The sequence below is a fragment of the Bacillus rossius genome, chromosome 16 (assembly GCF_032445375.1).
Source record: "Bacillus rossius redtenbacheri isolate Brsri chromosome 16, Brsri_v3, whole genome shotgun sequence".
In the NCBI taxonomy this organism is placed as follows: domain Eukaryota; kingdom Metazoa; phylum Arthropoda; class Insecta; order Phasmatodea; family Bacillidae; genus Bacillus; species Bacillus rossius.
The window spans coordinates 25,186,377-25,212,594 of NC_086343.1; the positions used below are offsets into that span (position 1 = coordinate 25,186,377).

The 26,218-nt window shown below is 40.3% G+C and overlaps 1 protein-coding gene across 1 annotated transcript; it reads left to right on the top strand.

Moving 5' to 3' along the window:
• Positions 1-25,734, top strand: LOC134540422 (troponin C, isoallergen Bla g 6.0101-like). The gene is made up of 6 exons (XM_063383161.1): positions 1-188; positions 2,647-2,674; positions 6,710-6,853; positions 11,993-12,112; positions 13,714-13,845; positions 24,813-25,734. Exons 1-6 carry the CDS (start codon positions 186-188, stop codon positions 24,845-24,847), a joined length of 462 nt encoding a protein of 153 aa, XP_063239231.1. The 5' UTR covers positions 1-185; the 3' UTR covers positions 24,848-25,734.
• Positions 25,735-26,218: the final 484 nt, after the last annotated feature.

A 26,218-nucleotide genomic window follows, 5' to 3' on the forward strand; every position in this document is an offset into this window, starting at 1 on the left:
TCGTGGGGGGTGTCGCTTCGATCGCGGCACCTCGACTCTGCCGCGCGGGAGGAAATAAAAAGGGAGGGACCCCGGCTCGACGCCCGGGTATAAAGATAGTTGTTCGTCGAGGTAGCTCACTCCGTGGGCGTCCATTTTTTTCCCCCACAGTTGAACCGGAGTCCGCCGCCACCGCACGTATCGCCATGGTGAGTTCCTTTCCGTCCACTTCTGGTCCACAGTGACGTCTCCTGCGCTCAGTGTTTCAGGAGAAACCTGGTCAACGTATCCAAGTGACGTCCGTTTACGAAAAGCACTTGATAACGCACTGTTTCCGTGTTTGGCTTCTAAGCTGTATTTTTAGGAGGGAGAAAAATGAATAAAACACGTGTTTTCGGAATAAAATTTAAGCATGAAAGCACTTAAAGAGACTTTAATTACACCTTTTAACTTTATTTCTCTGGATTATAATGTTATCGTCAGCACTCAAATCACAACTACGAGAAGAATGCGCGCCAGTCCACAGTCATGCGCTTAGAAGCGATACTGCGCCAGAAACCCCAGCGAGCGTCACACTTATCTCCCCGCCTGTCTAATACAAGCACACTTCTTACTAGGCGTGGCACAAGAAGCCCATGGCACGCCAGACACCACTCGGGTATAGCGGAGAAAAGTTTTCGGCCACGGTAGCAGAGCCAGCCACACACGATACCAATTTCCTTAGAAGTTATCGTACATGTTCCCTGGAGTCTGGCTCCGGGTATAGAAGTTTTCACATCCGTAGTCTTACCCAAAAACTGTACTAGAACGTACTCTGTTTTCCTGCTTTACTCACGTGTCGAAGTCGTCCAGATAGCAAACACTCGTGTAACACTTGTTAACAACATAAACCCGTATCTATTCACTTTCGTTAACATTAGGAGACGTACTAAACGTACTGGTGGGCCAAATGAAACTTTATGAAAGTAAAACTACCCTGGAATATATATATTAAACATTAATATCCACACAAATAAGTTATCACACGTTCTACCTAAGAAAACTGATATTACTCGTTTTAATACCACGTAGTCTATTATCAGTATTCCCATAATTTCGGTAACGTGGTATCTGGGCGTGTGGTTGTGAAACCAAAATGACAACTTTTGACGTGGTCGCTGGAAAACGGTTTACTTAATTTAAAATTAGATTACTGGACTATACAAATTTTCCTTTTTAAAATAATGTTTTACCAAAATTTTATTAGTTTATAGATTTTCTATAATAACAATAAATATATATCACAAGACGTCGGTTTTCTTATTTCATGCTTTTTATGCACATGTTCTTGTACACATAAAATATAATTTAATACTCTGTTTTCAGTAATCAAAAAAGTTATTGTTTAATTAAAACCCATGTGTTTATTAGAAAATGGATGTCCATATATTATGAACGATTAACTAACTAATAGTAATAGAAAATCCAAACCTGTTAGCCTAAATGGAAATTCCAGGTGGTTTTCCTTCACTTCAGATATAAGTTTATTTTGAGAACTACTACTATCTTAAACTGTGTGTGTTTTTTTTTATCTCACTTTGTTAAAAACATTGTTAGATACATTTTCTCTAAATATTATAATAAGAAAATAGTCAATTAAAAATTGAAAATATTTGAATCGGTATCATTTTGAATTATTACAATTAAATGAGCTTAATTGATACTTTGAATGAGCTATATGAACTGTCAGAGTTATGTGAAAATATAAATAACCTACCAAGTACCAATATATTAAGAATATGACTTTGTGTTGTGTGAATGAACGTAAGTGAAATAAGTGTACTTTAAGTGCAAAAGGTAACATAACTTTCTCTTCTACTGTGATTGCTCGAATAGCGTTTTTTAAATTAAAACTTTTCTGGAAGTTCCTTGCTTGAATTTAATTGCGCATGCTCCATTACAACACCGACATTTCTTTCTTTTTACTCTTTTATTTTAAAATCTTCTAGTAGGTCCTCACAGTCCCATTCATAAATGAATGATAGTATGCCACTATATTTTGATTTCATGATCAAATATTCATGTAGGTACATAATTTAAATTGCATTGAAACAATTTTTTTAGTCCCATGAAGTGTCAAAAAATATTTAAATAAGACAACTTTTCTGTCCATTTTCATAATATTTGTTAAAATATTATTTTTAATCTTAATTTTTTTTTTACTTTCACCAATCTCCGCCTGTCTCTCGCTCTCTCTCTCTGCTTATGTAATCATTTATCCTCCAAATAGCGCAAAATAATTGCAATTAATATCTTTTGTAAATAAAAATTTATTCTTATTTAAATATATTCTTTTTTTCACAAGAAAATAATCTAGTCATTGAGTCATTATTAAATTGTTTTATTTTTATGTGTGATTTTATTTATTGCGTTATGCATTTTTTATATGTTTTAATGAAAAATACTTAATTTATGTATATACATGTATACATGTATACTAGTATATATATTCCGAAAGAACTTTCAAATAAATGTTACAAATATTGTGCTATAAAGTCAATGACTTTAAATGGTTTCAGAAGGAAGCGTATAAAATTTAATACATGTAAAGATGTTATTTGAAGACCCTTTAAATCTTTTTTTTTTAATGTAAGCATTCAAACGGTGTTTTTTTTATTTGTTTTTCAGGATGACCTACCGATGGAACAAATTGCCCGTAAGTATCAGTTTGCAGATGTTTGGTTTTCTATATAGTTAACACATAGGATGTTTAAAGATAATAGATGTAACTGGAGAACAAATAGACGTTGGAATGGATGTAAATTAATTTCATCCACATCTTGGAAAGACAGCCACATATGATAAATTGTTTTATGTAGTTGCCTTATATTTAAGGTGAATGGGCAGTCCACTCTAATAGTAGGAGTTCCTCGTCCAATGATCTCCAAAACAACTTTATGTACATCTGTTAGTTTACATTATATCCCTCCTCCACTTCTTGTCTACTTTCTGCTGGCAATTTTCTTCTGCAAATATCTTATTGTAGTTTATGTCGTAGTTATTAGAAAATCCTTCACTTACTTCATGTTAACTCGATAAAAAAAAACTAATTTTACAAATACTATCTTTTTTATAATTTTAAGTGTATGCTCTTTATTTAAAAATTATTCAACTATTTTTTTTTTAGAATCCTGTTTTGATACTTTTACAAAATACCATACAGATTGTACAACCTCCTAAATGATTTCCATAATTTTTCTAAATATATAATATTTAACCTTACCAAAGCTTATCTAACCTTACCTAAACTATTTTAGCCTAATTTTTTTCAAACGAACTTTGAGCAATCTCATCTTAATAATTTAACATCTTATGTTCACATGGCATGTGTATACCGGGTCTGTCCGATCCGTGGACATATGTTTTCTCGTTCTGCGCACATTCGTTACTTTGGAAGCACTGCAGACGATATTGGCTCTAATTTAGCATGAGTTTAATGGTAGTTTTAATATGAAGTAATTCAGTGCTTAACTGTGTGTCCAAATAAGAATATAAGAACAAAGTTGAACAAAATAATAGATTACACTTCTTTTTAAAACTATAACTTGACAGAATTGAGTGTATTCGCGCAAAACGACAAATTTTTAACAATGGTAAGTCACAAAGCAAGGTAGTGATTAAGTAAGTAAGTAAAAGTAAGTTTTTTTATAGCAACTGATTTTGAGAAAATTATTTTTTGTTGTGTGTAGGCGTGGGCTTAAAAAGTTAAGCAATTTTTTTTAAATAAATGTTTTATTTTTAATTAGGTTTATAAACTATATCCTTGTTACGAATGAGGATACATATGCAAGTTCACTGTTCAATGTTTATTAGTATTGAGTTTTACGTTTCATTTAGTCACCAAATACGTTGTATTCTGCTTAATTTATTTATATGTTTAATTATAATATTAAATTAACATAAAACTAACTTGAAAAAATGATAAACGTATCCCTATGTATATTTTTAAACTGTAAACCATAATTTGCTGTTAATTAAAATATAAGTTTCTGTAAAGTATTATTGATAGCAATAACAAAAATTGGCGTTTGATTTTTCTAAAGAAAAGATTATTTGAAGTTCTAAAAGTGCCTTTCATGATATTTGATGCAAATTTTCGGAGGTATTTCAAGGTTTTAACCATATGAATAGAATGTTGAGTTGTATAAATTTAGCTACAAATGTGAAAAAATCATTTGAATCGTCGTTAGGTTTGGTTAGCTACATTAAAAAATACTCTTAAATTGTTTGAATGATTGTTTGGTTCAGGTAGATCTTATTTCAAACACTGTAAAATCGGGTAAAGGGTTGGTTAATGTTAGAATTTAAAATACCGTTAATTTGTATATGTTTTTTGTTAGCATTAGTTAAATAATACAATATTTCGCCGCCTTTTAATCCCTTAAGCGGTTGAATTAAAAAAAAGTAAATGTAAAAAACTGGTTATTAAATTATATAATCTACATTATTCTTGCTTTTCTTACCTCAAGCTTTATTGGCTTGGATGTATAATTATGACTATTAAAACAAATGCACCACCGTTTCACTGCCTTTGGGGTAGAATTGCAAAAAAAATGGTAAATTCCCCCTAAATCATTAATTACTTAAGTTATTCATGCTAGTTTTCTTACATCTAGCTTTACATGCTATAGAGATATGCTTTTTCACAATAAAACTAAACTCACCCCCCCCCCCCCCCTTTTACCACCCTTAAATTTAGAATTATGGCAAATGAAAAAATCTCGTAACTAAATGTGCTTGTCCATGATTAATTTTAGCCTGTAGCTCTACTTTCAACTACTATTAATTTTTTTTCAATACCTATTAGGTGTGGAATATGGCAAAAAAGTAAAATTATAATGTGTGGTTTATTAGCTTTATTTGTCTTAATTGTCGTCGTATTTAATTAGTTTTGAGATATGATTTCTCAAAATAAATAAAAACCTATGTTTTACCCCATTAGTAGTGATTTTGTATTAATAAAAAGAAACCATTTCGAACTGTACATGTGAGTTGCTTCTTTTTAGAATCTCATTTCTAGTTTTAATTTATTCGGAAGTGTTCCTTTATTCGTTTTAACTCTTTACCTCTTTACATACCTTAGGTGTGGCATTTCGCAAAATTATAAAATTGTGTTTGATATTTTACGTATGTTTATTATTTGGAGCAAATATCCATTATTTTTCTCGATATTATTTATTATAAATATTTTATTAAAAATATATTTAACCCATTTTTACACCATAAGAGTAGAATTTCGCAAAATAATAAAATTGTGATAATCGGTTTTTGTATAGTTATTTTTAGTAACCCAAATCATTTTAAATCTTGATTAGCTTCTGAAGTATAATTTATAATTTCAAAACAGTATTGACCCCTCTTTCAGAATTTAAGGGTTAATTTCGTCTAATAGAAAATTTTGTGGTTGGAAGTTTTAATATTAAATAGAACTTAATATCATCGTTTATGCTTGATTGTATTCGGATAAATAATTATTTATCTTAAAACCATATAAACAATTGTTCCTCCCTTAGGGGTTGAATTTCGTAAAATGATAAATTGTAGTTGGTAGTTTTCGTAAGTGTATTATTGGCAACCAAAATCTATTCTTATGCGTGATTATATTCGTGAGATATATTTAATCTTAAGCCACTATACCTCCTTTTTTGTACCCCTTAAGGGTGGAATTTATTAAATTGGTAAAGTTGTAATTAGTAGTTTTCGTAGGTTTATTATTAGTGCCCAATATCTATTATAATGTTTCATTATATTCGGAGATACAAATTACTATCTGCAACACAAATCTACTTCTTTTCAACCGCTTTAGTGGTTGAATTTCGCTAACAGGTAAATTGTGGCTTGTAGTATTGGTATGTACCGGAATGCAAGAAACTACACAATTTTTAAATTTTTGTCATTTTTCGCTCATTAAAATTATATTGCTTTGGTGGTTGAAAATTTTTGGTGACATTTATTTGATAAATAAAATTTCATGTGCAGTTGATAGTAATAAATTTTAGGTTCATGAAATAAGCATGCTGTAGCTGCAAAACCTATCAAGGCTTTTCCCCTGAGATCAGAGCTCATGTGTAGGGGCATGCTGATTTCGCGAAAAGATCTGAACACTTACTGGACTGAAACAAGGTATACTTGCACCTGTGGTTTCTTCCTTGTGATTGGCGGCCGTCTGCGAGAGAAGTCGTTGCCTTGTTTGACCGAGCCACTCAGGACGCGTTCATTCCCGCAAGGAATCACTGTGATTGGTGTTCGTAAACAATCGATATGTACCTGGGAGTAACTTGCCCAATCACTAGATAGGCTAGAATTCAAACACATATACCTCTTAGATAATTTTGCTATTGGCTCACTGTTCATCTGGACGAATCTCAAACAGTTATACACCCTCAACCAAAGAAGTATCGAATCACAGACAAACCAGCTGAGACGACTTACAAAACGGCAGCCAATGGAATTGCGTTTTTTCTCTCGAGTGAACAGGGGTATGTGCAGTCTATCCTGAAGGCCATCGAAACCACGAATTTGGCAGGTCTCTACCAATCACGAAACACAGACGGTGTTGCAGTGCCTTAACATTCATCTATAGTTAGTCTCGAAATCTTTTTTCGCGAAATCTGCCATGACCCTACTCGTGTGCTACCGCATCGCGGACCAGTAACGTGGTGAACTCTGTCTTTCTGTCGCCGGCGAGCAGTGCTGCGGAAGGCGTTCGAGGCGTTCGACCGCGAGAAGAAGGGCTGCATCTCGGTGGACATGGTGCGCACCATCCTGGAGATGGTGGGTCACCACGTGGACGACAAGATGCTCAAGGACGTCATCGCCGAGGTCGACGCCGACGGTGAGCCACACACACAAACACGTGCACACACTCCGTCAGACACCTTTTTTTTTTTTTTACGTGACAACGTCTAATAAATCGATGAACGCCGGCTGCTCGCACGAAAGTGTCCCGTTAAGCACATTGTCCCGTTACGCTGTGTCCCGTTACGCTCATTGTACGCTTGCGCCGCATCTATCTCTCTTCCACTCGATTGGAACAACCGTCGATTTTACTTTTTCGAGGCACATTAAACTTGAAACACTCCCATTCGTTTCCTACTTTTCCTATCATCGTCCTATCCTTAACAGAATAACACAGTTTGGAAGAAGTTAAAATAGCAAACATGTATAAAAGTTATAGTTAAAATAATCTGTTCGTTAAGGTAATAAACATATTAGAATTAATGAGTGCAAATAAAAGTAAATTTATCAATTAAAATGTAGATTCATTTCACTCCTTCTTTGTATCCATACAAAATAGTGATAATTCAATAAAAATGATTCAATTTCATTCATAAAAGTATGCAATCATTTCATCAATGTTTTGTTATGACGTTGTCACGTTGAACTATCGTCCGTAAACCGACTTTACAGACAATTATAATTTTTTTTACCTCAAATTTACGAAGAACTTTTAAGTACAAATTATCCTGGAATCTTCGTAATATTTTGACGTGATAACGTCTTATAAATCAACGAACGCCGGCTGTACGCACGAAAAATTGTCACGTTCCGCATGAGCCGAGCGTGCAAGAACCAGCCAACCACCGTGCGAGAAAATCTCTTATAATATCAAACAGGTTAAGGCGGGCTTTTTAACTAATAGTTCGTGATTATATTAAAACAAATTATTTAAATTAAATTGCAAAAAAACTGTTAATAATATTTGAAAATTAAAAAGTATGCAATGTTTCATCAATGTTTTCTTATGACGTTATCACGTAAAATTATCGTCCGTAAACCGACTTTACAGACAACCCCCCCTTTTTTTTGTAACCTATAGTTTCTAATTTCACTCACTTTGAACACGAATCAAAACATTCAGCAATTGTCTAATACTCCTGCAAAGAACACTAATATTTCTTCACACGTGTTTCTTCACCCTTCAAAAAAAAACACTCGAAAGTTGAAATACAGTGTGTGTTTTTTTTTTTACAAAGATATAGTTATAATAAATCAGGAATAAAACTCCTCTTTGTTCATTTGAGGTGGATTCATCATTGATAATTCAGTAAAAATACGATTTCTAACAGTTTACGGTGTTTAAAGATTCATGGAGACAAAAAAAACACGCTATTTACAAACTGCTCAAGAAACCAGAGAAGTGCCTGTTATTGAAGAGCTTTTTAAAAATTCTCATAAATTATATGAATCACCATAATTCTTAAGTCAATTGTAACATAACCTATTATTACTGCACTCGCCGTGCCTGGTTCCCGCGGTAGCAGATATATATTGCGTTTCATTCGGTTTGTGTCCGTCACCGTAGATAGCAGCACGGTAGGGGAATAATATTATTTTGTTTTCATAACACAATTTTATAACAAATACACCAACATTATTTATAATGTGTTACAATATTTTTTAAAACATTGTGCAAAAGATCCCGGGTATAATTTGAATTATTATGTGTAACTGTAAAACACCATTGTTCGTTAAAAATAAGTTATTCTTTCAGGAAGTATTTTTTTTTTAATATTTCTATCTTTTGTATGATAAAATTTATCTCTGCATACTTTAATGAATAGTCGGTCAAAGCATTTAGTTTTTTAACTGTAGTTTTAGAAGAGTGAAAGTGGCTGAAACGCATGTTTTCAGAATGAACTTTAGGCATGAATCACCCGGAACAGATGCTTGAAAGCAATAAAGGAGCTTACATTGCCTATACAATGTTAATTTCTCCGTTATATAATGTTGTGGTCACCACTCAAATCTCACAGTAGTTGTCCTATGCACAACGCGAAGACTTCGCATCAGTTAAAACCTTGCGTTTAGAGGCGATGCCGTTTTAGAATTACGAGCGAACGTCGCACCAATCACCTCTGGCAAGGTGGATCTCTCAATAATGAAGGTCACGGAGGTAATACATTTAGCCAGTGTGACGCTATGCCGTTGAACCTGAAGCTTTTGCGATTTTATTTGTTCCAGATCGATTGTTCATAAGTCATATATTTGATAAATTATTTATTGCATCCTTGAAAGTCTTGCTGTGGAAAGAATATTCAACCGGATAAAAGTTTGCTTGAGTTTTAACCGCAACGGAAGAAAACGCATTGTGCGAAACGAGACTTAGAATTTGGTGTGCGAAAATCTTTATCTTGTTAACAATCGAAGTCAAAACGAGAACGACCTTACGCCTCTTTTTCCAACTGGATAGCAAAACATTAGTTTTAATATAAGGTTCATGCTGACTATTTTGGTTCAAAACCACTTTGTTTAATGACTTTCATTCCATTTCGCCATTTACATGTCACTTCTCAGCAAGTTATTTTTAAGTTATTTAACTAACTTTTAGCATAAACATTTCTGCTAATGTGGTTTGTTTTACTAGCCGATTTATTATCAGAGTGACTCTACAATCCCTATAATATAGTTCATAAATATACTACTACGTCATTAGGTATTGCCTTTAATATTTTGTGAGTTTGTTTGACTCGTGATAGAAACGGATAGCGTTAATTCAAATCCATAAAAATTTAAATAGGTTTTAACTAAAGAGATGAAATTTTTACAGTGGATGTGTAAAATACAAAAATGTTTTTCGTTACAATCGGCTTATTTTTCGTTTTTATTTTTCTTTGTGGTTAAAATTATTTGGCACTTAACACTAGATTTATTTACAAAAACAATTTTATGTTACAAAGTCGTTATACCTACTTCATTTAAATAAAAATAAATGTGCTTTTACAACCAATACGTACCTACTATATCACATGACATTTTGTTTGCAGTAACGTTACTTTGCAGTATTTATTTTTAAGCTATATTTAAAAAACTATTCTATTTGTTGTGGCAAAGAAAATTCAATAACGTTTTTCGTTTTTTTGAATGGTTTTTATGACCTTGCTAAAGAAGTGTTGAGATATAAGGAATACTCATTTTTTGTTTTAAAAAAATTGTAAGAGGTGAGTTTTTAAAGTCTAAGAAGTTAAAGAGAAAATTATACGTATCCCTGCATGTTAAAAAAATATTCTACTTTTCAAAGCAGTCTTGATCTTCACCTGAATCGACTGTGTCGTAATCCTATCTGTTATTGAAAAATGGTAGCTTGAAAAATTATTTCAATTTAAATAATGTCAATGGATATAATAATCAAACATATATCAAATTCCGTTTGCATGTACAACTTATAATTAAACCTTTCTGTAGGGTATGGAATAAATCAATTCAAGAAAGGAGCGAAGGAATATTGAGCCCGCGAATAAAGAAAATAATGAAGTGTGTAAAATTGATGGGTGGAAGCCAGGTCTTTTATTTTGACCGATGGCAATAAATTATTTCCAACACAAAATGGCTAAAACCTTTTAACTGTGCCCAATAAACAAAAACCAATATAATTTGTAAGGAAAACAATTTTCGTATAGTGTGCTAGCATTGAAATAAAAAAAACACGGATAATCAGGAAGTAACTGTGAAAATTGGTGGTTTACGACACCTGCAGTAGGTTTGTTTATAGCACCACCTTTTGAAATTCCTATTTATCACTTTGTGGAATCAAAAGAGCTGATTAATCATATCCAAAGCAGCCTTACAACTTTTTTACCACTCAAATATTTACTACAACTGGCAGTTACTACTTATAAAACCTACAATCACGGAGATTATGCTCGAAGTGTATTGAAATTTAATCCTGTAGAAATTCATTGAAACCAAGCAAAAACAATACTATAGTTTGAAATATCCGAAAGTAATAACGACAAGAACATTTAAAATGTGGACTGCCAGGTTCTTAAGATTCCATATGTGCATGTTCAACGACGCAAAGACAGCACTGGTTAGCATTATGGAAGTCTGGACTCTTAAACTCAGCGATCTGAGTTAAATCCTTGGTGGGACACTACGAAATGGGAATGCGGACAGTATTTCCGTGACACGAATTCAAGTTGCTGGTTCAGGTATACATAGTTCATGTTTAAAGAAAGAAAACTTTGTACCCATAATTTACCAGATAAAGCGATAATTTTATGAAGAGCCCTGGATAATATGTACTAAGCGTTCTTGGTAAATTTAAAGGGGATAAGACCCGCCATTCCATATTATTGCTATAAGTTTAATTTAGAACTATTAAACCCAGTTTTGGGTATCTCAAGTCATAAATAATATACCCCAGAACTTCTATACCCTTATTTCAAACACATATTTACTAACAGGATCTAGTATTTTAACGCTGCGAGGAAATAAGTCATTTCACGTGGGCGACTGCAACTCTAAAGACAAACACACCAGTTTACTACTGGCTCGCTGTAGGAAAGGTTTTGACGGAGATTAAAAACTGACGAAAACTAGCTTCTACTGCGCAGCTTAGCTTCCCCCCTCCCTTCTTGGCGTCAAAGAATTTCCGTCACTCCCCTCTCTGTCGCAAAGAAGGGAGGGGGGAACCTATGCTGCGCAGTAGAAGCTAGTTTTCGTCAGTTTTTAATCTCCGTCAAAACCTTTCCTACAGCGAGCTAGTAGTACAAGTGTTGACTCCAATAACTAGCCAAAGCTAAGTCCAATGTCACGTCAAGCAAGAAAAAAAAGTACGGAAGCTGTATTACAAGCTGTGGCCGTATATTTTAAATTTCAAATATGGTGGGGCCTTGTCCTCCTCAAAGTGATTTTTTTTTAACAATGTTGAAATGGCGTATGTCCAAAATGATGGATTTTTAATTCGATTTCTCCCCCAATGCGAGAAGAATCGCTAGATTCTCCCCCAATGCGAGAATCGCTCGATTCTCCCCCAATGATAGAATCGCTCGATTCTCCCCCAATGATAGAATCGCTCGATTCTCCCCCAATGCGAGAATCGCTCGATTCTCCCCCAATGCGAGAATCTCTAGATTCTCCTCCAATGCGAGAATCGCTCGATTCTCCCCCAATGCGAGAATCGCTCGATTCTCCCCCAATGCGAGAATCGCTCGGAGGGAAGCTGACGTTGTAATTGATCACGTGGCTGCAGGTTCGGGCGAGCTGGAGTTCGAGGAGTTCGTGACCTTGGCGGCGAGGTTCCTCATAGAGGAGGACCAAGAGGCCATGCAGCAGGAGTTGAAGGAGGCCTTCAGACTCTACGACAAGGAAGGTAAGGCGGCAGGACACCCTGACACCTTGCCTACAAACACAGAAATTTCACTGAATCTCCAACGGAAAAATTCACTCCCAGTATATATATATATATATATATATATATATATATATATATATATATGAGCGGGTCTTTCAGTCTTTCAGTAATCGCCAGAGATACGTAACATCTAACCTCAATAACGACTAAAACCGCGTGTTCTAATGTTGTGAATACACTTATGTAACACGAAACTTGGGGCTTATGACTCAAAGTTTAACGTTGAAGTTCTTTTAAAATAGTGCCGAGCATGTTAAGTATAAGCATATTGTTCATTTAACTACTTTTCCGGACGTGAATCAAACGTAGTTTCCGCACCCGCCGCTAGTATTTGTTGCCGGAGCATCTAAGTTGACTATCGAATCATCCCATTAGCAAACCTGCAATTTTTAACTATTTAATGGAACGGCTCCAACAAAAGAAAAAAATACTTCATTTTTTAACGTGATTTTCGACAAGGAAATTTTTTTTAAAACACTTGTCATTTATGTTAAAATTCATTAAATAATATTACTGTCAAATTCCCTTTGGCTTTGTTAACTTTGGTTCGCACCAACAGCCAAAGATTATAACACCGTTGTTACTCATTTCCGTTCCATTCACGAAACTGCTCCTACCGAACGCCGTTTACCGAGAGCTAAGATCTAAATGTCAAAAAACAGTCCTTAATGCATTGTTAGAAATTAAAGTGATATAAAGAACACTTTAACGGAGATCTACGAATGAACAAAGAGTTATTTGTAATTGTAGGTGAATGATTCCGTAAAAATACGCTGGTTCCCGAATTACGAGTTTCGTGTTTCGTAATAAACAAAGCGAGCGAATACAGAATTTTTTTTGCTCGAGATTTATCAAGTTTTTTTTTAATTTTTAGTCTATAAACCAAGATTATTCTTGTGGATTCATGTTCAATTGAAGTTTACGTTTACGAAAATCCCTGTATAGTTTGTAACAAACATTATTCGTAAATTTAAAGGTAATCATTTTATCAGGGTAATTCTGGATGACCAGTTCATTGTGAAAAAAAAATATCTTGAATTCCGAGTCACAATTCGAATTAACACACTTCAATTTACCTTCAATTAACTGCTATTACAGCATGTCAGTGTCGCGAACTCGCAAGATATTTACCCATCCAAATGGAGTCCAACACGCACATGATAACAGTCGAGTACAAACAATGTTAGTGTATATATGCGTATACATGTACACAGGCCGCTGCGGGTCGCCAGTCTGGCGCTAACACTTTCATAGCATGGCGGTGACGCGAACCCTCAAGTTTTGACACCACCAAAAATCGCCTTACGCGGCTAAATACATTATTACTTCAAAAACACACTTTTATTCTTTCACGTGAGCGTTTACTTTGTTCATACCGAAACACAGAATTGGGAAGTAAAAAAAGGATAGTGGTTACTATGGTGATTAGATTTATCGAAGTTACGAAGCGCAGGACTTTACTATTCTTCTCAAGGTAGTTCTTCGTTTGAAAAGTCCGTAAACCGACTGTGTAGTGTCCGGCAGTGCGGGAGTGTATTCGGACCCCTCTTGGCTCACAGGTAACGGCTACATCACGACCGCTGTCCTGCGGGAGATCCTCAAGGAGCTGGACGACAAGGTGTCCAACGAGGAGCTGGACATGATGATCGAGGAGATCGACTCCGACGGGTCGGGCACGGTTGACTTCGACGGTGAGTGCCTGATCCCCGTGTCCAGTACCCGCTCCCCGTGTCCGGTACCCGCTCCCAGTGTCCGGTGACCGCTCCCAGTGTCCAGTGCTTGCTCCCAGTGTCCGGTGCCCGCTCCCAGTGTCCGGTGCCCGCTCCCCGTGTCCGGTGCCCGCTCCCAGTGTCCGGTGCCCGCTCCCAGTGTCCGGTGCCCGCTCCCCGTGTCCGGTGCCCGCTCCCCGTGTCCGGTGCCCGCTCCCCGTGTCCGGTGCCCGCTCCCCGTGTCCGGTACCCGCTCAAGTGTCCGGTGACCGCTCCCAGTGTCCGGTGCCCGCTCCCCGTGTCCGGTGCCCGCTCCCCGTGTCCGGTACCCGCTCCCAGTGTCCGGTACCCGCTCCCAGTGTCCGGTGACCGCTCCCAGTGTCCGGTGCCCGCTCCCTGTGTCCGGTGCCCGCTCCCCGTGTCCGGTGCCCGCTCCCCGTGTCCGGTGCCCGCTCCCCGTGTCCGGTACCCGCTCCCCGTGTCCGGTGCCCGCTCTCCGTGTCCGGTACCCGCTCCCCGTGTCCGGTACCCGCTCCCCGTGTCCGGTGCCCGCTCCCCGTGTCCGGTGCCCGCTCCCCGTGTCCGGTACCCGCTGCCAGTGTCCAGTGCCTGCTCCCCGTGTCCGGTGACCGCTCCCCGTGTCCGGTGCCCGCTCCCCGTGTCCGGTACCCGCTGCCAGTGTCCAGTGCCTGCTGCCAGTGTCCAGTGCCCGCTCCCAGTGTCCGGTGCCCGCTCCCCGTGTCCGGTGCCCGCTCCCCGTGTCCGGTGCCCGCTCCCCGTGTCCGGTGCCCGCTCCCCGTGTCCGGTGACCGCTCCCCGTGTCCGGTGACCGCTCCCCGTGTCCGGTGACCGCTCCCCGTGTCCGGTGACCGCTCCCCGTGTCCGGTGCCCGCTCCCCGTGTCCGGTGCCCGCTCCCCGTGTCCGGTACCCGCTCCCCGTGTCCGGTACCCGCTCCCCGTGTCCGGTACCCGCTCCCCGTGTCCGGTGACCGCTCCCCGTGTCCGGTGACCGCTCCCCGTGTCCGGTGACCGCTCCCAGTGTCCGGTGCCCGCTCCCCGTGTCCGGTGACCGCTCCCCGTGTCCGGTGCCCGCTCCCCGTGTCCGGTGCCCGCTCCCCGTGTCCGGTGCCCGCTCCCCGTGTCCGGTGCCCGCTCCCCGTGTCCGGTGCCCGCTCCCCGTGTCCGGTACCCGCTCCCCGTGTCCGGTACCCGCTCCCCGTGTCCGGTGCCCGCTCCCCGTGTCCGGTGCCCGCTCCCCGTGTCCGGTACCCGATGCCAGTGTCCAGTGCCTGCTCCCCGTGTCCGGTGACCGCTCCCCGTGTCCGGTGCCCGCTCCCCGTGTCCGGTGCCCGCTCCCCGTGTCCGGTGACCGCTCCCCGTGTCCGGTGCCCACTCCCCGTGTCCGGTGCCCGCTCCCCGTGTCCGGTGCCCGCTCCCAGTTTCCGGTGCCCGCTCCCCGTGTCCGGTGCCCGCTCCCCGTGTCCGGTGACCGCTCCCCGTGTCCGGTGACCGCTCCCCGTGTCCGGTGACCGCTCCCCGTGTCCGGTGACCGCTCCCCGTGTCCGGTGACCGCTCCCCGTGTCCGGTGCCCGCTCCCCGTGTCCGGTGCCCGCTCCCCGTGTCCGGTACCCGCTGCCAGTGTCCAGTGCCTGCTTCCCGTGTCCGGTGACCGCTCCCCGTGTCCGGTGCCCGCTCCCCGTGTCCGGTGCCCGCTCCCCGTGTCCGGTGCCCGCTCCCCGTGTCCGGTGCCCGCTCCCCGTGTCCGGTACCCGCTCTCCGTGTCCGGTACCCGCTCCCCGTGTCCGGTACCCGCTCCCCGTGTCCGGTGACCGCTCCCCGTGTCCGGTGACCGCTCCCCGTGTCCGGTGCCTGCTCCCCATGTCCGGTACCCGCTCCCCGTGTCCGGTACCCGCTGCCAGTGTCCAGTGCCTGCTCCCCGTGTCCGGTGACCGCTCCCCGTGTCCGGTGACCGCTCCCCGTGTCCGGTGCCCGCTCCCCATGTCCGGTGCCCGCTCCCCGTGTCCGGTACCCGCTGCCAGTGTCCAGTGCCTGCTCCCAGTGTCCATTGCCCGCTCCCCGTGTCCGGTGCCCGCTCCCCGTGTCCGGTGCCCGCTCCCCGTGTCCGGTGACCACTCCCAGTGTCCAGTGCTTGCTCCCAGTGTCCGGTGCCTGCTCCCCGTGTCCGGTGACCGCTCTCCGTGTTTAGTGCCCGCTCCCCGTGTCCGGTACCCGCTCCCCGTTTCCGGTACCCGCTCCCAGTGTCCGGTGACCGCTCCCAGTGTCCAGTGCTTGCTCCCAGTGTCCGGTGCCCGCTCCCAGTGTCCAGTGCCTGCTCCCAGTGTCCGGTGCCCGCTCCCAGTGTCCAGTGCCTTCTCCCCATGTCCGGTGACCGCTCCCAGTGTCCAGTGCCTTCTCCCCGTGTCCAGTGACCGCTCTCTGTGTTTAGTGCCCGCTCCCCGTGTCCGGTACCCGCTCCCCGTGTCCAGTGACCGCTCTCTGTGTTTAGTGCCCGCTCTCTGTGTTTAGTGCCCGCTTTCCGTGTCCGGTACCCGCTCCCCGTGTCCGGTACCCGCTCCCAGTGTCCGGTGACCGCTCCCAGTGTCCAGTGCCTGCTCCCAGTGTCCGGTGCCCGCTCCCAGTGTCCAGTGCCTTCTCCCCGTGTCCGGTGACCGCTCTCTGTGTTTAGTGCCCGCTCCCTGTGTCCGGTACCCGCTCCCCGTGTCCGGTACCCGCTCCCCGTGTCCGGTACCCGCTCCCCGTGTCCGGTACCCGCTCCCCGTGTCCGGTACCCGCTCCCAGTGTCCGGTGACCGCTCCCAGTGTCCAGTGCTTGCTCCCAGTGTCCGGTGCCCGCTCCTAGTGTCCAGTGCCTGCTCCCAGTGTCCGGTGCCTGCTCCCAGTGTCCAGTGCCTTCTCCTCGTGTCCGGTGACCGCTCTCCGTGTTTAGTGCCCGCTCCCCGTGTCCGGTACCCGCTCCCCGTGTCCGGTACCCGCTCCCCGTGTCCGGTACCCGCTCCCCGTGTCCGGTACCCGCTCCCCGTGTCCGGTGCCCGCTCCCCGTGTCCGGTGCCCGCTCCCCGTGTCCGGTGTTCGCTCATTGTGTCCGGTGACCGCACCCCGTGTCCGGTGCCCGCTCCCCGTGTCCGGTACCCGCTCCGCGTGTCCGGTGACCGCTCCCAGTATCCAGTGCCTGCTCCCAGTGTCCGGTGCCCACTCCCAGTGTCTGGTGCCCGCTCCCAGTGTCCAGTGCCCGCTCCCCGTGTCCGGTACCCGCTCCCAGTGTCCAGTGCCCGCTCCCCGTGTCCGGTGCCTGCTCCTAGTGTCCGGTGCCCGCTCCCAGTGTCCAGTGCCCGCTCCCCGTGTCCGGTACCCGCTCCCAGTGTCCAGTGCCCGCTCCCAGTGTCCAGTGCCTGCTCCTAGTGTCCGGTGCCCGCTCCCAGTGTCCGGTGCCCGCTCCCCGTGTCCGGTGTTCGCTCATTGTGTCCGGTGACCGCACCCCGTGTCCGGTGCCCGCTCCCCGTGTCCGGTACCCGCTCCGCGTGTCCGGTGACCGCTCCCAGTATCCAGTGCCTGCTCCCAGTGTCCGGTGCCCACTCCCAGTGTCTGGTGCCCGCTCCCAGTGTCCAGTGCCCGCTCCCCGTGTCCGGTACCCGCTCCCAGTGTCCAGTGCCCGCTCCCCGTGTCCGGTGCCTGCTCCTAGTGTCCGGTGCCCGCTCCCAGTGTCCAGTGCCCGCTCCCCGTGTCCGGTACCCGCTCCCAGTGTCCAGTGCCCGCTCCCAGTGTCCAGTGCCTGCTCCTAGTGTCCGGTGCCCGCTCCCAGTGTCCAGTGCCTTCTCCCCGTGTCCGGTGACCGCTCTCTGTGTTTAGTGCCCGCTCCCCGTGTCTGGTACCCGCTCCCCGTGTCCGGTACCCGCTCCCAGTGTCCGGTGCCTGCTCCCAGTGTCCGGTGCCCGCTCCCCGTGTCCGGTGCCCGCTCCCAGTGTCCGGTGCCCGCTCCCAGTGTCCAGTGCCCGCTCCCCGTGTCCGGTGCCCGCTCCTCGTGTCCGGTGCCCGCTCCCAGTGTCCAGTGCCCGCTCCCCGTGTCCGGTGCCCGCTCCCAGTGTCCGGTGCCTGCTCCCCGTGTCCGGTGCCCGCTCCCCGTGTCCGGTGCCCGCTCCCAGTGTCCAGTGCCCGCTCCCCGTGTCCGTTGACCGCTCCCAGTGTCCAGTGCCTGCTCCCAGTGTCCGGTGCCTGCTCCCAGTGTCCGGTGCCTGCTCCCAGTGTCCGGTGCCTGCTCCCAGTGTCCGGTGCCTGCTCCCAGTGTCCAGTGCCTGCTCCCAGTGTCCAGTGTCTGCACATTTTGCACTGTATTTCTATGTTTGCAAATAAATTTTAATTTTAAATCAAGTAGATAGCGTTTTTATGAATGTGTTGGCCACAACGTTTCCGAACCTTCTCATGTTTGTTACGTTTCCGTGCAGTGTGGATTCAACAAATGGACAGAAGAACGTAAATATATTTCTATTTCGTGTTCCGTGTCCATGGTTTACTTGTACGCATCATAGTGGAACGACCATAACTGAAAACTTTGAGTTGCTGGCGTAAACGAACAATGTCAACCTAAAATATTATGATAAAAAACGGAAGGTTCATAACGTAACTCTTCTCACTAATATAAGTCAATTCTCTGCTTGTACTTAGGCTATTAGACATCCTCCTACAATGTAGTGTGGCCAACCCCCCTTATACCGGGGTAGTTTCACACGTCCGCACTCGCCACGCCAGTCTTGTATACGCGTCACCACTGCCATGCTGATATTGAAAGTGTAGTAAAATTAAATTCAACAGACGCGCATGGACTGGTGTAACATTTGGCCAGTGCGCAAAATAAATCATTAGCATGCTAAATTTACCGACAGCCCTGCATAACCTATTGTGATAGTTATAATAATGAATTACCAAAAATAAGATGCTCAAAATTAAGTACTGTAAAAGGGTAAAGGGATCTAAAAGGTTAATTCAAGATATCATTTAAATTGCTATAATTGAATTCAACGCATGTAGCGATATTTGAATTCAGACACTCTTACAGTAAACTTAATTATATTCCAAAGTCCCACAAAGTCTATTACGGGGAGGGGGGGGAACGAATTAGTGACGTCCTTCAGTCTAGATAAATTCAACCAGCAATTCCCGTCGCTGCACTCGGTCTTTCAAACACGTCTTCCATAAGTCATACCAGCTGGGAAAAAAAGTACAAAATCCAGTTCTCGCACTTACTTGTTACAGAAGCATACCTCTGTAGTTGGTCACTGCCGAGGTCGGGTGTAAACCCCACTCACTTTTTAGCGCCTCTTGCATCGCGCTGTATCGGTGGCCCGTGCACTAGGCCCCCAAATATCGCGTTCTCGTATACCACCACTTATGTTGCTTCGCTAAAGGTGTCGTGGCGTTACCGTCATATTCAATCTTATTCACGTAACGTAACACCCGTTACTCATCGCTGGGATGCAAAAAAAATTAACTCATCTTAAAATAAACTTTACGCAAAATAAAGGTAATAGCATTGAATATATATAATGTATAGAAGTCGCGAGCCCAGGTTAAATTTTCTGTCCGGTTTCTCAGAAGAATTGTTGTAGTTCCAAGCTCCACCGCTGCGATCGCTTTCATCGCTGGGTATCGGCCGTATACGCCCCTGGTGGTATTTGGCAGAACTTGGTTAACCAGCCCAGTCGTGACATCATCCTTCACACTCCCCCCCCCCCCCCCACACACACCCAACCTTTCGAAAATCCAAGACCAACGATTCAAATTACCCGGCAGGTCTTATCAGAATCTTTAGGCGACCTTGAAGAGGAGCTTCCTTTACCGTCGTTTGAGAATGATGAAATCCCAAAAGAAGCTAGCCACGGAAATCACAGAATGATGGGATTCTGTACCCGAGTGAAGTGAAAATTAGCTATTAAAACTTTGTATTGGGCCAATAGTCAGTGTCCCGTTCAAAATATGGTTTTATTTTAAAAGTAAAATACTTATTTTAACTATATTTCGCGTTTGTACAAATTTACTTTTAGATATTGGCAAGGAAAATCAGCATACCTTAAACAACCTTCTCTTATTCAACGTTATCTATTAAGTAGTAAAAGGGGTAGATATTATTAAAAAAAAAAAAAAAAAAAAAACGGAACTCAATAAATAAGTATTGGCAAGATATATATAAATTCAATAATAAAATATGCATATTAAAATTTTTTGTATTTAACTTTTTTCGGTAATAAAAATTCAGGATGATTTTGGTTTAATTGGTTTACGTATATTGCAATATTTTCTCAATCACATAGAAAATGGAAAAGAGTACATCAGTGAAAATTCAAAAATTTAGTTTAAGTAATACTAGCCATTCCAAAAAATCAACATGCGAGATAAGAAATTTGGTAACTGCTCTACATTTCAAATAAAAATGTATTGGTTTCATGAATACTGAAATGTATGCGTAATAAGGCATATTATGTTATTATCCTAAGCATGACTATAACTAAAAAAATTACAGTAATTTAAAACGATGGCAGTCTTAACATACAATAAGTGCGCGAGTCTTAGTTTATATTTTAATTGGCTTCTTCGTCAGATGGAAAAGAGTTAAGATTTCATCAAGGAAAAATATATTCTCAAAGTCACTAAACCGGGAGATAGAAAATAAGGTAGGTACTTAATTTTAAATAAAAGTTAAAATAGGCTTACGCTAAACCAATTAAAAATAAGTCGTAAAAATATTTTTATTTATTAAATATGTTCTATACTTGACAGTTCTTTGTGTATAATTCTTCAAAAATCTTTGGAATTTAATACATACTTTTCTTAAAATGGTAGAATATCAGCAATACCCGGAAATTACGTGAGCAAAGCCACGGGTTATTAGATATACTTTTACTATAAAATAAAAACAACTATACATTTGTAGTTCACGAATGTGATATTTTGTTTATTGCTTCACAACATTCATTTGCCAGTCTCAAATTTCATCGTACCACTTGTCAGAAATGTCACCAAAAATAAGAGATTTTTTTTGACGAATTTCAATTACGAGGAAACCTTTCGCAAGATTTTTTTCTTCGCAGTAGTCACTGGGACACCATTAATTTAAATCCACTAAGATAATAAAATTGTATGTATAATGATTTGTTTTTGTATATTTATATAACTTCCCAACCAATTTTTAATGATTTTCATGTGAGTAAAAACTTGTTAAGCAATTTAATTAAGTGTGTCATAATTCTTCTGATTAGATGGAAATATTAACTTTTCATCCGTGATATACGATGATAAAATATATTTATTATTGCAAAATAATATTCACTGTTCAAATGCAAATTTAAATAGATTATTCATACATGTTTCCTGCTAATTAATGGTTTAACATAATACTTTTTAGTATAAAATCCTTTTTCTTTTGTGTTAAAATAGGTTGCTAAAATGAGGAATTATAAATATATCACTTACTAAGTCCGTTTACAGATTTACACAAAACAGCAATGTAGATAATCTTTTTTGGTAGTTTCTAATTTTCTGCCCTGAATAACATGAATTTGGTTGAATTCATACCAAAGTGAATTTTTTCAACAACTTAAATTGATGTCATAAATAAATATTTATTTTATAATAAAAATCCACAAACTGTTTTTAAAATATAATATTTTTCACGCCAGATGAAATAATAAACAAAAAATAGCTCTTTTATGTTGTCTGTGTTTAAATAATTGTATTATATTTCATGGAAATAATATTTACCTTTCGGTTATTAAAAGAAAATACATTTGTATTCAAAATACTTGCGCATCGTTTTTACGAGCATAACTTGTGTATCTAACCTCAAAGCAAGGAATATAAAGAGTGGCAACTCAATGCTATAACAAAAACTCTTATTTTCTTTAGAGATCAGGAAATGTGCGTTATTTATAAGCAACTTAACATAGTAAATCGTTAACTTTTCAGATCTATGTTGGCAAAATTGATTTTTTTAGTGGTCATTCGTTACTGGGAATATTCACCATATAACGTTTAAGATTATTTATTTTGAATTACGAAACAACCAAAACATTATGTAAAAATGCTTCATCTTATGTTAAAAAAAATTATAAACTGCATAGCCACAAAGTATGACATCATACCATTAGTTTCAGTTACTAATAACATTACGTGCACGCGTTTGAACAGTCATCGCAGCCATAGTTGTTTCATAGCTACCAAAATCATTCAACGTTGTCAAGAATTATTCCAAATTATGTTTTGCCATTTTACTCAATGCGCCACTCCGTTAACACAACATTTTATAAATTCTGAACTACGAATGTCAGTATTTTTTTTTACGTTATTACGTTTAAGAAATTTCTGTAGTTTTCTTATAATTAAAACTTAAATTTTGATGTTGGCATCTTTTAACCGCACTTTTTTTTTTCCGGTGGTCGTACTCCTCCAATTCAGTTGCGCCCGCCCGTATCTAAGCGCTCGGATTTCAACAAAAGGCACCGCCTCTCGATAGAGTGAGACAGAGAATTACGCGCATGACCTTGAAAAAAGCGACGCTACAGCGCTCTGGCGTGGAAGCTGGTAACTACGAGCACCCTCTTGTGGAAAGAAGAGCTGTCTAGCGGCGGAGCTAACAACTACCACAGTTTTGGATCCGAAAATTGGAATAATAAATCCTATCCCCTCGCAACTTCTATAAGTTATATATATTCAATGGTAATAGTAATAACCAAGACGACTGAGGCCACCACAAGTGGCCTCAGTAGTATGCAGTGTGTATTGAATTAAATAATGATTTTAAACTTTCTTGGGGTCAATGATTGACCAAGAAACAAAGAATCAGAAAAGCAGTATGCCTATTTCGTTATTAAGGCAGAATAAAGATAAGTTCAAAATTATTTTTTATATGGCCTTCCAAAAAATCATAAAAGGAATATTTTTCATTGTTTTTTTTTTGTACAATGGATTTGAAATATTTTCACATTTGCCATCGTTATTAAAATTAAATAATTCACTATTTTGCTATCGATTATAATATAATATAACTGAGCTTATTGTGGCCCGACTAAGAATTGAAATTTAACTTGAATCAAGAATCAACACATAAATGCATAACCTATTTACAGAACCAAAACTATAATAGAAAGGTTTCATGCTAATGCAAGAGTTTCTGGCAGAATGGTGGCTATTGGCTGAATTTTTAAGTTAATGTTTTATTTCTTGGCTGCCGTTGTTTGACAGAAACTCTGTCATTATATGAAATGTAAATCTTCTTTTTCAAATTTTATCATGTTTTCAGCAGACAAATCATAATTTATTAGCTGTAAAACTATTTAATAATTTGTATATTTTGATAGCGTGAGAAATTCCTAAAAAACTGACTGCTATTTTCCCAAATTTTCTTAATTTAAAATCGTCCACGTAAATAAGTTTACTTTATTTAAAAGAAATTTATTAGTTTTTCTAAAGTAAGCCTCACAACGAAAGGGAAAATTTTTATCCTTGTACTTTGTCGAATTTTTGTTGATGTCAAGGAGAAACTTATTGTAGGAAAAAGCGGATCTCACTAAAAAATTCTCAATTCCTTTATTCAGCAAAATATAGAGTGGGAATATTTTATTGGTGCATGATGTTCTCTACAATGGTGTGTTGGTGAAGTCAGTTTTAATGTTTCATTAACATCATCAGGTAATAATCTACTTGTTAGTTATACTACTTACCGTTTATTTTGGTGGTTTCTCGTTTTGAATGCATCACAGCGAAAGTTAAGTAACTGATCTTTGAGATATTCTAGCTAAGGGAGTCTATAAGTCTTAGACAAATGTTGTACTAACGAAATTTTTTTTATTCACAAAAACCTAAGTACATACAATAAGTACATAACGAACCAAAGTACATACATAAAGGCCGGACATTAAATGGTGTTCAGAAAAGCGAACAGAAGGTAGAATATGCAAATAATCCCGGACGTGAAAAATGGCGAGAAACAATGTATGCCACTAAAATATTCCTCTTCATTAGTCTTGAAAGAATTTATGTGCCTATCGATGGCAACATAATCCAGTTTCCAAAACGTCGCTCTTTTTCGTTGAAAGAAAAACTTCTTTGCTTGTCTGTGCTGTCTTCAATGAGTCTTTCAGATTCTGAGTACAAATTTGTATGCACATTACGTCTTTTAATTGTATATGTTGTCTTCTTTGCGTTGAGTATTGTATGATTTATGCATTATATTCATCATTCATTTTATAATTTCACCCCATATATGTTGTTTTCTTACCCATTTGAATCCCCCAAAAAGTCTACATTTTTACCTAATTTTGTTTTACGGATAACAATTCTTTGTTGGTCCTTTTTACTTATTGTTTTCTACTGTTTGAGTTCTAGATTTCGGTGATGACAAAATCAAAGCAATGGCTACACTCCAGCACTTCATTTACGTATCATAATCTGCAGGAATCTTTCGAATATTAATTACTTAAATATTGCCGCCTGCTTGCAAAACAAGCTACCAGCAATCATAAATGTATATGATTTTTTTTTTAGCAAAACTAGTATGATAATCATTCGATTTGCCGAGCGAAATTTAAACTCTATAATGAAACGGCTCCGATGAAAGAGAATAAGAACTCTAACTTAATTTTTGACAAGGAATTTCATTAGAATACTGGAAAACTGGTTAAAATTCACTAAACTGTTAATACCTTAAAGTTTATATTTGCATTTTTTAACATTGATTCGCACCATCCGCCCCAGGTGTCAGCACAGAGTGTTTGTTAAACATTTCCGTTACTGGACTTACGTAGAACCCACAGAATTACTCGTACCAAATAAGCTAAGGTGTAACGCATCAGAAACTCACGAAAGCCTTAAAAAAAACTGTTTCAAATATCCACGAGTCTCTTGTAGCATGCCTCACCTTCGATCTCCTTGTTTTCTCCGCAGAGTTCATGGAGGTCATGACCGGAGGAGAGGACTAGGTCTGCTCGCCGCTGACTCCCGAGGATCCTGGTATTTTTTTCACCCCAACCGCTTGAAGGAAAGAAAAAAAGGGAAGACCGCATTCGACTGTCGGTCGGCCGCTGATCCCGGTGGTTGCTGCGCCGGTCGCGACGCCTGGGACCCCACGCAACCCGCCAGACGTCCACCACCGCCGGGCTGCCTGCCAGCCAGGCCAGCGGGTCCACACACCCTCACACACGCTTCGTGTATCTCGTGCATTGTGAATGTGTTTTATACCTAACGTGATGACGAAAAATAAAGATATTTCACCTGAGAAACATATACATTTAAAAAAAGTCCATTGCTGTACATACAGTTAAGGCAATTATTTTGTTGTGTTTGTTCCTTTTTAACAGTGATGCTTTCGTGAATTTATAACTTCCGATTAATTTGAAAATTAATTTTTACAGATAAAAAATTAAGATTTTTTAAAGATTTTATACCATAAATATACTCAATTAAATAAAAGTTTTAGAGTCTTTGAATTCTGTGCATTAATACCCTACATAGTTCATTTCATTAAAAATATTTCTGGTAATTCGATTGAACTATCCTTGTCTTGTAAACTATATTGCAAAACCTGTATTTGCTGTTGTTTACATGGTGCATATTATTGGGATGAATTTCATTTTGTTAAAATAATTTTTTTGTTTATAGCCTATGCTTGTTTAAGTTCGTAGCATACAACCATTAATTTGTAACAATTTATCTCCAGGAAGATTTAATATTAGAAAAATTTTATATTTTTATTAAAGTTTTGTTTTTTATTTAATTGTAATATTTAACACAGCATTTCCTTAATTTTTGTATGATTGTGCTGAACTGACACATTCCTGTATCGCAATAAATATCACAATCAGATATATGCAATGTTCTTTATTTATTTTAAAGACAGTTCGTGTATCAAAAATAACTACAGATGTATTAAAACATTATTTGATATGTTTATAAAACTGGTGAGATGCATTACCCTAATAATCGAACTTATGAACTTACATTCAGATTTTTGTATAGGCTGAATTTCACATAAGTTTTTATATAAATTGTAATAATCAATTATAAATCATTCATAAGTTTCTTCTCAAGAATTAACACTTATAGAACTGAAAATGGGTTGAAGTCTTAAAGTAATGTAAAACTTTATCGTGGGTAATGCATTTCTGTCAGTATTACTGCATAGTTTGGGAAAATATATAATCGTAAGAAACCCTTGGGATGATCATGTATAGATGTAATTAATTAAAATTTCACCAAGATATTAAATTACAATCGTTAAGTTTTTAATACATACGTATATTTCTTAATGTTTATCTGATTTAGATATATGTTTTGGAAAATAACGAAATATA